The sequence below is a fragment of the Sander lucioperca genome, chromosome 9 (genome assembly GCF_008315115.2).
Source record: "Sander lucioperca isolate FBNREF2018 chromosome 9, SLUC_FBN_1.2, whole genome shotgun sequence".
Taxonomy (NCBI): domain Eukaryota; kingdom Metazoa; phylum Chordata; class Actinopteri; order Perciformes; family Percidae; genus Sander; species Sander lucioperca.
The window spans coordinates 1,463,399-1,476,422 of NC_050181.1; the positions used below are offsets into that span (position 1 = coordinate 1,463,399).

General features: G+C 39.9%; 1 protein-coding gene across 5 annotated transcripts in view; it reads right to left on the reverse strand.

Moving 5' to 3' along the window:
• Positions 1–13,024, reverse strand: part of col15a1b (collagen, type XV, alpha 1b) — a 60,480-nt gene that overhangs the window by 30,526 nt on the left and 16,930 nt on the right. For 3 of the 5 annotated variants that reach the window (XM_031287748.2, XM_031287740.2, XM_031287733.2), the window contains exons 1-4: positions 9,724–10,382; positions 4,339–4,526; positions 3,688–3,897; positions 3,415–3,567 (exon numbers count right to left, since the gene is read on the reverse strand). In XM_031287748.2, coding sequence (XP_031143608.1) covers positions 3,415–3,567; positions 3,688–3,897; positions 4,339–4,526; positions 9,724–10,120 — 948 coding nt within the window. In that variant the 5' untranslated portion in view covers positions 10,121–10,382. Of the gene's footprint in view, positions 1–3,414; positions 3,568–3,687; positions 3,898–4,338; positions 4,527–9,723; positions 10,383–13,024 lie in introns of those variants that run through there. The other 2 variants (XM_031287756.2, XM_031287764.2) reach the window with 2 other exon arrangements.

Sequence of the window (13,024 nt, forward strand, 5' to 3'; positions counted from 1 at the left end):
TCATATTTAACATTCGTAAACCAGGATATGTCGTGTACATGCACACACACATAACCAGGAGGATACTCTATAACCTTGATCATATTCGGGATAGTAGTGTGCATACAAACACACTCAATATAACAAAGTCAACCAGGACTTATAATACAACATAAAATACAACTTGACTGATCACAAATTACTACGAAAAACTACAAAGAGCTTTAAGAAAATGTATTTTCTCCAATACCCTTACACTGTTATCACATATCTTCAAACTGTGATGTTCAGAACTGCCTTGTCTACATCCACTTAGGTCATTTCCTACATTTCCCAGAATGCAAAACAAGAAAGTTGTGCGGTCAAAATAAGAGTCATCCTATTGCTGCTGTCAGGGATAAATTGGTATGCTTTTATCTTTAGTAATGGATTTCTCTGAATAAGTCTGCATTATAATCAAACCAGAGCCATGTTCAGGAGTTTCTGAAATGTTCTCCTAGTTCACTGGTCAGTTACACCAACAAGCCAACATTTTGAAAAGAAAATGTTTTGGGGTGGATATTTCATTTAAAGGCCTCAGGTCATCATAACTAACTAACTAAATTTTCTAGATTCTGCGTAAATACAGCTGCATTTTGAAGCAATAGTATTGTCTAAGAAAGTTGAAGGTATCTACATAAGAGTGACATGACACTGTCATGAATACATGACATTGTCATGACACATGAACCCTAACCCTAACTTGTCATGACAAAAAAAGAATGACACTTACTAGAAGAAGCGTTATGTCATAAACATCTTGTGACTTGTTTATAATGTTTATGACACATTCATGACAGTGTCATGTCACTCTTATGTAGATACCTTCAAGTAAAGTATAACCAAATAAAGAAACAGTCACATGAAGAACATAGCTCTAAAGCAGTGGTCCTCCAACTGGGGAATGGGCCCCCGGCCAAGCCTTTCTTGCCAACCTGACACTTTAAACTTCAACTTGGATTGTTTTATTAGTAGTTGGTAGTGTTGTAGCCTCTTTTGCTCCCTCTCTATAAACAGAGAAGCACCACACACACAATGAAGTACAGTCCACTTGCTGATATCACCATAGAGACGGGATTTCCAAAGAAGATGCAGGTTTATATAGTTCTATGGGAACATGGAGAGAGATGGCAATTCACATGCAATACACGCAAATACATGCTGATTAAAAAGGGCCCCATGGCCATGACTGCTCTTCTTTGAAACACAAGACAACAAACCAGGGACACAAACACACACACACACACACACACACACACACACACACACACACACACACACACACACACACACACACACACAATGTGACCCAGATATTTCCGATTGGATATGACTGATGCTGAGCATGCACATATTCTGTCGTCATGCTTCAGATAACCCGTTCAGAAAGTCAGGAACACTGAATAAAGCATAAAATAAAGTGGGAATGGCCGTGTCCACTCACCATGGCAACAAGGGACTAGCAGCTCATATTTATCTTTTGTGAGTGTCGATGAGTTGAAAATAGACTGACAGCGATTCCAGTAAAAATGCCAGTTAGAGCTGCAAAGATTAATCGATTAGTTGTCAGCTATTAAATTAATCGGCAAATATTGTGATAATCACTCTGTCATTTTTTTAAGAAAGAAGTTAAAATCTCTGATTCCAGCTTCTTAAATGTAAATGTTTCTTCTTCTATTTCTTTATTTCTTTACTCCATTATGACAGTAAACTGAATATCTTTGAGTTGTGGACAAAAGACAAGATTTGAAGACGTCATGGGCTTTGGGAAACCCTGATCGATTTGTCACCATTTTCTGACACTTACAATGGACCAAACAACATCGACTAATCGAGAAAATAATCAACAGATTAATTGACAATAATAAAAAATCATTAGTTGCAGCCCTAATGTCAGTGTGAACAGAGTTGTAGTAGCTGAGTCTTTAAGAATATACAGTATGTTGTCATTACTATTGCCTTGGACGGAAGTTTAAACTTACTACACCATCATAGTTGACATGGCAGCAGAATCAAAGGCCTGAGTAAAGCCCTTGATCTGACCACAACCAAGCCTTGTTGATGTCTCTGACTTCCTCCTCGGCCATCGACTCACTCCCGCATCCTCTCCTCCCATCCACATCTCACCCCTCTCCCTTCCTTCTCCACCATCTCTATTCCTATTTCCTCCCTTCTTACTTCCTCTCTCTCTCTCTCTCTGATCTTAATAGTTCTATCCAGTAAAATCTGTAACACAGCCAGCTCTTGAAGTAGTACTAGAGGTGGTCATGACATTTTGACCCTGTTTAGACCCGGCTGCCTCCTGATGCAGACTGTGTTGGATATGGATTATACTGTAGCCTTGAAAAAGGCATCAAATTTCACTTTGCGCACTCCGGCCTGGCAATGCTCAGTAAGCATGTGCATGGGTTAGAGGCATCATCAGTGGTAATTACTTTGTAGGTGGTTGTTCTTTCAAGATTTATTTTCCTGAATGATGTGACATAATGAGTTTCTCAGTAAACATGAGCTGAAAATAGTACATTAGTTGCAGAACCTTGCTTCATTTGACATCTACATCGACAAGTGAGGCGTTGTAGATCACCATCATTATTATTATAATGACATCTATAGTCTGCTGATTAGTCCAGCTTTTGGCTGACTATGTTAACCTTACCACTGTTTTATTCATGTAACAGCAAAGGAATAGTGAAAAGAAAGCAAAAGAAGAGGAAGATACAGTATGTAATGCCTGTGTTTTCACCAAAGCCATGTTCTTGGCCAATGACTTTACTGAGTTGGTTTTTAATTACATTACTTTACATTACATTAATTATTACATACATGATTGTCACATCAAAATATAGGCTTACTGAAAAAAAGTAATGTCCATGACCACTTCTGAATGCTATTTGGGTGATTAGACTCTCATTACATTTTTGATTTATTACTTACTTTTGTACATGTACAGTACCTGTCTGAAATTTAAATTCTTAATCCACATCATTTACAATGGTGAAAACATTCACAAGCAGCTTTTTGCTAGCTTTTATTTGTCATTTCAATGGTTGAAAGGCCTGAATAGCCTTTTTTTGGAAACAGGGAAGAAACAAGGTTGTTTTCTTTTCCCGCTTGTTGCAGCGTTTCGTCCAAACATAAATTATTTCAGTAGGCTCAATGCTGTGAATCTTCCAGAGGAGACGGACGGAGGGCAGATGACATTTCAGCTCTTTTACATGGTAATGAGAGGCCAGAACACACAAGCACACACATCCACACAAAACAAATGTAATCCTGAGGCCGACTGCACAGCCAAACAGCACACTGATATTGACACAGGCGGTCGGTCTCAAACCCTACTTGTCCTTCAAAAGACATCCACAGAGACACTTACATTTAGAGGATTTCTTCACTTACCACAAACTTGTCAAGCCCAGTGTTTCCTGCATTAGCTACAAAAATGCCTGAATTGTGCGAGAAGTTGAGTCTTTCTGGTCTCCGATGGAAAGTAGTACTCTCACCATCTCCACAGTCCATGTAGAGACGCACCTCGTCATGCTCCACCACCAACTGATAGACAGATCAAATTGACTATTATTGTAATGTTTTGTCATGGGGATTTGCATCAGCTGAATATTTCTCTCTTATCCTATAATTGTTCATTTAATATATAAAGCATGCAATGCTCACCGTGAATCGTGTCCACTGGTCGGTCATGTCTGGGACACTAAAAGAAGCAGCTTTGTGGCTGTGGGAAGCTTTCTCTCTGTCAGTGTAGTATAGTAAGATGCTTTGGAGGCCCCCACGCACCGGAGTAAGGGCCAAACCCAGCTCCACCACCTTCTGATGGGTATCTGTGATGGCAAAGAGCACGCCTCCTCTCTGAGTGGCTGGACGCACCTGGAGTCAGGGCAAAAGACATAGGGTCACTAAAGATTATTGCTTTGGCATCCGCTTTGATTATATGAATATTACAGTCATACCATAAGACATATACATACAGTAATATACAGAAGTTCCAGTACAAATGGAATGGGTCTCATAGAATACATTTACAGATCTAAAGCATTAATATTTGTTTTTGAAAATATAGCACCTGAACATGAAGGATTGCTTTATCTTAAAAATTCCACAAGGTGGCAACATAGCTTTAAGCTGACCATAAAGATAGTTCTTTATAGTTGGCATAGAATAAAAGCCATGTAATGTATGTATTTTATTATACAATACTTTATAGTAGACTAAGATAAAATCTGATAGTGTATCTTGACCACTGCATTGACCCCTTTGACAGTATGAATACTGTATAAAAGGTAGAAGTGTTAAATTCTCTAGCATTACCGTGACAATGATGGCAAAGTCCCTGTAGAAGGACCCTGGCACGAAGGTCTTGGTGAGCCGGCCGATGTTGGCTTCGGGATCAAATTTGTAGGCTGGAAAGCCCTGATAGCCAGGAGTGAAGGAGACGGAGGGAGGGAGGGGAACGCCAATTAACTCTGTCAGGTCCAGATGACCTCCTGAGCCTCGCTCTGACAGAGACAGAGACAATGGAAACATGTGAAACAAAGAAGGTAACAAACAAAATTGTTTTTATTGACTGAAACATCTACTTATAAGTCAACTATACTTCTGAGATCAAGGGCGTAACTTTGGGTTCAACATTGGGGGGTTGTACTACAGGGCTGTAGTCAAACACTTCATTTTCTGCATTCTGATAATTTTTTTAATGTTCCAATTTATGTTGGAAATACCTTTATTTATGTGAAGGAAATACAAGTGACAATTCAAAGTATTAAAATATAATGGAATATAAGGCAGTAAGGGGGCTTTTACATTAGGGACCTGGGCCCGGATCCTAAAGTTGTGTGAACACATCCATGCCCAAGTCCACTTGAAAATGTGGTCATTACAGTTCATTTGTTCTCCTATATGGTTTGCATCAGGTGTAAAAACCAACTGTACCAAACGGAAGTTGACTCCAACTATCTAGGGAGGTTCCGGGACATTCACATTCAATTTAAGAGCCATAGCAAAACAACATTCTCTACATATCTCAACAAGTACAGTTGAATGGCATAAATCATTCATTTTGCACACATTTGTAATGTATCAAATCTGTTGTTCCAGTATTAGTAAAATTGATATTTATCTTAAGCCATTTGATTGTCATACTATTATTTAACTATTCCATGCTATTCGGTTAATTAAGTGTAGGCCTACTGCTAACCTATAACACTAATAACATTACCCTCGGCAAAATACCCCCGCGAATCAAATCCATACTTCAACGTTAACTGTCAGGCTTCTAAGCCTGTATGGAAATGAACACGAAGTGTTAACTCAGTTAATGATAATATTGACGAGACGAGACAGGACCGCTGTCATGACTGTGGCGATATCAACATGCAATATTGTTGACGAAAAAGACAACACTAAAATGTAATTGAACAAAAACTCTCTACATTTGCATTGCCTTCCACTTTTTCTCCCCCCCACCCCTCGCTCTCTCTCTCTCTCTCTCTCCGTGCGCGCACACACACAAACACACACACACACACACACACACACACACACACACACACACACACACACACACAGTGAGTCCGGAGCATGGCTAAATGTCTCTGTACTCGGTCCGTTTCTGGTGGTTGATTAATGCAGATATGTGCTGATTTGCTCTCATAACAGGCCAGATGGGTAGCGCACTGCCATGACTCCATGAGGCAACTGTCTGATTATTCCACATTTTAATTGTGATATTTTGTGATTAAATTATGAATCTGCCACGTTCTCTGTCAGATAAATGTAGGAGTACAATGTCTTCCTCTGATGTAGAAGTACACTGTAAGTCAGTAGTAGGCTATGCAGTTGAATTCCATATTAAGTGGTTTGGGGTATTCTGTAAGTCATTTTGGGGTACAATGGTTCTGGAGAAAGCAACACGCAGCAATACCACAGGCCAAGCAATCAGCCAGTTCCAAACAGGCACATTTTGAACGGGCACTGTACTGTACTGTACTAGTTGGAGTAAAGAGGAGAAATACCAGAATCATCTTGACATGGCTTTAATTTGACTTGATTTGATCCAGACTCACTGCCTACGCCTCACTGCTCTGGTGTAATCCTCCGAAACAGAAATGCACACACAAAGGCTGGCAATTAGAGTATTTAGTGTGAATGTGAAGAGATGGCTTCACATTCCCTTGATTCCCCCTACTAGTCCATCTCCCGTGGCGACTAACTCTCACCTCAGTATTCCAGCCAGGATCACCCCTGCTACCTATATCTCTGGCACACACACACACACACACACACACACACACACACACACACACACACACACACACACACACACTTATTTGCATACACTGCGCACACATCAAACACACATCTCACCCACATCTCACCCACATGAACACACACAAACCCAAACATTTGGGAGTCTCTAATTCATCAGCCTGACCAACTGGAAACACACCTGATTAGAGGGTTTAAGGAATGTGTGTGTCTGATGGTGTGCTTCTGTGCACCACTCACACCACCATAAGTGAAACGCACACACAAACACGCCAAAGCTGTTACACCTCCAGTCCAGATGTGACATCATTAGTGCCCTGTGATGACGGAAAGGAACAGACTGCTCTGAGAGAGCTCATGCTACAACCGACGTGCGGTTCAGCGGCTACTGACTGCAGAGGTTGGAGTTTTCCACACTGTGAGACACACATTTGAAAATAATGGCCGATATCACTGTTGGAATCTGGTGTGACACTGACTTGGCAGCAGCGACCTGGTGGTGATTACCAGTCATGACTAGGACGGCAGCCATTTTTAAGATACAGACGGACCATGGGTCAAATACATGTGTTTGTGAGAAAGGGCAGAAAGACTAGAAATCTCTCAGCACAGTTTTGGGGAAATATGCTAGTTGTATTTCACCTCATTATCAAACCTAATTAATAAAACATACTTAATTTTGTGATAAAAATTAAATTAAATTAAAAAAAAGAACAAATCTACAAAGCGTTTTACTAAAAAGCTAAAACTTTAAGCCTCTTTTAGCTCATTGTTTTGACTTGACAAACTCTGATCTCATCAGTTTTTCCAGCCACACTGCCCTAGTAGGAAGAGAGCAGTAACTGTAGGGAAAAGGGTTCAAGGTTTTCAGGTGGAATGGGTAAACCAAAGAGGCTATAATAATATTATATATATAATAATAATATTATAACCTCCTATTCTGCAATGTAACTTGGAACTATAGTGGTCACGTACTTGTAGTGGAGGTAAATGCACCAATAAATGTATGGAGTAGAAGTTTAAAGTTAAATATAACGGGGTGCCTGGTTAGCTCACCTTGTAGAGCGGGCACCCATATATAGAGGTTTACTCCTCGGCGCAGTGGCCGCGGGTTCGACGCCGACCTGCGGCCCTTTGCTGCATGTTGTTCCCCCTCTGTCTCCCCTTTCAAGTCTAAGCTGTCCTACACAAATAAAGGCCTAAAATGTCAAAAAAAGAATCTAAAAAAAAAAAAGTTGAATATAATGGAAATACTCACCAAAGTACAATAACTCAAAATACTTGAATAAATGTTAAGACACTTTTCACCACTAGTTTGAACATGCACACGCTCACGCATGCACGCACACACAGTGTCACACACAGGCCTATACAAATAAGTAACAACGCCAGGAAGGTCTGTGGACAAATCCCATTCTAATGACATCATGTGATGTAAGAGTAGATACTTAAACATCATTTACATTGTAATGACACAAATATTACACACAAACGTTATACTAACACTTATTTCTGATTATATATTTCTGATGATTTATTAATTTCTAAATGAATTCACTCCAGTGAAAAAGTGTCTGTAAATCCTTTATTCACTGACCTATTCTTTAAGCATATATCAATAAGACAGTATGACATGTCATTAAGTCCACTGCATTCATGGCTTCAGTCACCAAATCAAACTTTCAAAATCTGCCAGTCGTCTGATCTCTCAGTCATTTCACATCACATTTTTCCACTCCAACTCCCCCCTCCTGAACCTGAATCCTCGTCATGTTGGCCACATGGACGCTTGATTAGCTTGTATAGAGTTAGAAAACCAATATGAATAACCCCCTTTAGCGTTGCCACGTATAACCTTTTAAACCCACCTTGACCCTGCTGTGTGACACAAAAGCTCACTGCTGCTTGACCCACTCTCTCTAGATTTCTTAGAATCTAAAAGCTTTAATGCAGAGTACAACTGTGTCACATGCCAGCACGCTACAGAAATAACAACTAGGGCTTCTGTTGTGATTCGTGAGATACACTGGGGCATGATAGGATAACATGAAAGATATCGATGCGATTTACTGTAATAAGGGACTGAACCACTGACCCAGCAGCATGAACTACTGAACCAACGACCAATGACAGACAATCTTAGGTTAGTAAATATGGTGGATCAATTACACTAAAAAAGAGGATGGTAGAGAGTACGAGATCTGTCTTCTCACACAGTTTCCCTTAAATCACGTGTTAAAGAGTTTAATCCCTTCACAAGCATGCAGAATTACTTGCCTGGCAGTTCAAAGCATTTCTTTACAGATATTCAACAGTAACAGTAGCTCTGCATGTTTTGGGCATTTAAAATCACTTATTGCTTCCATCCAGGGATAGGTTACTTCCAGTTTGTGAATAGATATTTTTCATATTAACAATTAATTAAATCACTATATGTATTGCAAAAGGGGTCCCTTGCAGTGACAAACCCACAGAGATTTATCAACTGACTCTGCAGTTCCCTTCAGCTCTACAGAGCATTTTAGCCTTTAGACTTTAGCTAATTGTTGTGGTTCAAAGAGCGGCGACTAATCTGTTTTGGTTTATTCAAATTACTCTCATCAACTTTGTTTCCAGCAGTAACAGGCAGTTCTTTATCATTTAAAAGCTCTGTTAAACCCACAGCTCATTACCTGCTCAGCACCAAATGGCAGACAGACAAAGTTAAGTGACTTGCTGCCTGTGATCTAAATGGAGCATTTGCAGGTGAGGAGACATATTTTTCGGTCAAACGTAAAAGGGGATTGAGTATTGAATTTACTTTAAGGTGGACACAACTCCAAATCAAGGATATGGTTGCCCCTCGTCTGCTTAATGTGTATACGCAACTTTTTGCTAAAAAGTTTGCTATGTCAACTCTATGAGGTGCTACTAGATAATGTTTCTGCTGCCACCAAGAGGACAAAACAATAATGAATGGCTGTTTAAGGACATTTTAGCCATTTTTAGCCTTTTTTGGCGAATTGGCCTTTGCTTAGATAGATTTTGTGATTTTATTGTTACAGAATGGTTTAATCCAGTCAGTTCCCAACCTGGGAGATGATGAACAAGATAGAAAAACATTTCTAACGTTTTATTATTTCTTTTTTATGATATACTGGATAGGTCACATGAGAGAACATCACTTTTTGTTTTATCTCATAGCCATACACTATGTGCCGTATAAGGGGTGACATGTAGACATTGCTTCTCTTTAAAGGGTCACAAGGCCAAAAGGTTTGGAACTCCTGGTTTAACTACTATGGTAATCTAACCTATCTAATCTGTACTAATAAATATGTAGTAATTGCAGCCCACTCTAATTTACAATTCTGCCAATGGGAGAGCTTGTCTATAATGCTATTATGTTTTTTAAATGCCTCTTTTCTTTAACATCCCTGTCACACTCACCACTCTTCCAGTGTTTCAGTGGTTTGTATTGGGCCCTGGCTTTGCTGCCTCCTCCTGTGTTCTCCTCTGGAGGTAACGTCCCAGGTTCTGCAGTGCTGTTGCCAAAGATTGACACTCCTTGGCTTGGTGAAGGGGACTGCACAGATGCCTCTGTCTGAGTGCTACCCTCCGGAGCTTTCTCTGTCACCCCGTCCTCCGTTACTACCCACTCTGTTGTCCCTGGGGTGTCAGAAGGGCCCAGGGAGATAATGGATGGAGAAGTGACGATGGGAGGAATGGAGGTAGGAGTAGAGCTGGTGCTGGTTTGGGGGTTTGCCCAGAGGAGACTCCACCACTGGGCTTGTACAGTAGATGAGAAGAGGAAGATGAGAGCAAGAGTGTGGCGAAGGGCTCCCATCCTCTGACTATGTCTTGCATGAATGTACAAACAAGCCGATCCTGTTAACTGCAGCTACATAAAACTGCACACATGCAAACAGGAGGTCCAGTGGTGCAAGAAATATTCAAGGGATGGCCTTTCAGCTTCTTATTGTCCTCTCTGTTCCTTCTTCTTTCTTTTCTTCTCCTCTCTCGTTATGTCCTCCCTTTCCCCGTTCGTCTCTGTCTCTTTCTCTGTTTGTAACTCCCTGACATCTCTCTCTTTTTTCCCTCTCCCTCCCCTTCTCTCTCCCTGTGTAATTACCGACTCCCCCTCCTCTGGCACTCTACAACACAGCAGACTTGATTTTCTCTCCCTTTTTCTCAGATGCAGATTAGAGAGTTAGTTAGTTCACTCCTCCTCCTCCTCCTCCTCCTTCCATCTGTGTGTTTGTGTTCACTGGGTCATACTTGTGGTCTCTTGGTCTACCCCTCACGCCACATGTATGCTTGTCTAGTCTAATAAACATAGACACACAGATTTTAATATATATAATATGGTGCATGATAAGATGCATCATTCACAATGCTGCTGTATTAAAACATATTATCATCTTTGAGATGAGCCTTTATTTTAAAATTACCTTTTTTTGATATTTATTAGTTTTTTATTCAAATGTCTGGAAGAGCTCAATTGTTAAATCGTGTTTTTGTAGATTTTTCTGAGTGGATATAAATGTAACACGTGATATCCTCTCATATCGATCACAGGCCCCTGAATGGAATCAAATGGGAATCGTATCATGACAGACTTTGTGATATTAGCAAATATCCTATCATTGCCCAAAAAATCTATATAATATCGTAACGTAATAGAACTTGTGATTTACCCTTATACTAATGATAAGGCTTGTGGTCAGATAACTAAATACCATATAAAACCACAATAAATGAGTTCAGAAAACACTGTACAGGCATTAGCAAGGAGATTTCTTTATAAGGACATTGGGGTAAAACATTCCTACCTCATCTCTAATGGGACATAAAATACTTTTTTCAGCTACATGGCAAATTCAGAATAGTGTGGGAAAGAAATAACATAAGAAAAAGTTGAAAGTTGGTAATTTGTCAAACAGAAAGGCCGTACTGTGTACAAGAGGAGACTGGAGTGTGGAGATTAGAAGTACAATTATACTGACCATGTCCCATAAACAATTGATTTACTGCTATGTGATTTTACAATAATACGTATTATACCGACAGTAGGTTTATTCGTAGGGAAGGGAGAAAATAAATTGGACTGAAATGTATTCATATAGACGTGCTGCCCTTTTATCCTTAATATTTATTTTACATGGTTATCTCTGATTAACATGTTTATAGCAAGATAGGAAGATCATATATTTTTACTTTCTGAGTTTCCATGTATATGTATCATGCATGTGCAATCATGTTTAAACAAATCTTAGTGAGATTTCAACCAGTATGGCTATAATATTCTTTCTCCTTCATTTGTTGCTGTTTTTAAGCCTCTATCCATTCTTCTATTTTATCATATTGATATGATTTAGCTTCCTCTGTCCAAAATTGAAGAGGCAACTTCTGCCTGGCTCATATTAAGTCAAGAAAAAACACAGAAGACGAACATCAAGACGAACCCCCGGTTCACCAACTCACACAGAAGCCAAACACTAATCACGGTGATGACAACAAATGACGGCCTCTCTAACTACCTCTTAAATCAGTGTTATTATGGCTCAGCTGGGGTTTGAGAATGTTTACCAATCATGAGGTTCATCTCCATCAATAAGCCTGCACTAAATTCTTTATCAACAATGTCTGAAAACCAATCTACTCCTACACCAATCAGGCTACAGAACTAGACTAAAGTGACTTAATTATTAGGCTCTGATTTGTTTTATATATTTTATATTGAAACGCTTACATTCTACTATTAAAGGCAGATGCATCAAAAATAGTGTATAGCTCAAAATAGAGTAAAATTAGGAAGACAAAGGAAAAATATATACAGAAGTTTGAATGGAAGCATTTATAAAGTGTCTGACTTTCTCCCTGCTGCAGCTCAGTGGTCCGGGAGAGAGGGTGAGAGGCCCCATGTTGGTGATGACAAAGGGATGCCTGTTCGGTCAAATTGTTCTTCTCTAAATGTTTGGTGAGGTCCATCATGAGGGACAGAGTGCTGCTGAGGATCGTTTGGTGGAGGTGTTTGTTCAGGCTCATTTGGGGCGTGGTCACATGTTTTGATGCACTTTATTATAACACTACACCTGTTTCTGCATCTTCAGGAAACCTCCGGTGGCAAGGCGCCTGAAAATAAGAGTCTCTATCCTCTTCCACTTGAAGTTTGTTTGGGGTTAAAATGCAACCTGAACCAAATATTGGAAACAACCACAGAACGCAACAAGGGTTTATGGGTGCAAGGAGACAGATGATGATGGTGACATCAGCAGGGCTATTTCTAGCTTTTGGTGGTCCCTATGCAAGATGTTGTTTGGGGACCCCTATTTTGTCAAACTACGAAGGGGGGGGTTCAAACCTTTAAGATGGAGATGTAGATGCATCAATCTGTTAAACTTTAAGAGGGAAATAGGCTACATTCGTAAAAACCGCTCTCAGATTCAAATTAAACATCTCAAGTTGACCCACAGAAAACCTACAGAAAATGATAATAAAAAAGTTAACAATGAGGCTCCTCTACGTCAATAAATGCAACAGATGCAGGATTTTCCTCAAACAGGTTTATTTTAAAATGTTTAGAACAAAGAAGGCTACTTGCTAGTGGCTACAAATAAAGACATGTCATTTTATTTCTCCCTAAATGTATTGAGGCTGAACTTGCAGCTTGGGGGCCCCCTAGTTGCTGCAGGGGCCCTATGCATCCGCATAGTCCGCCTATAGGAAGAAACGGCTCTGGACATCAACA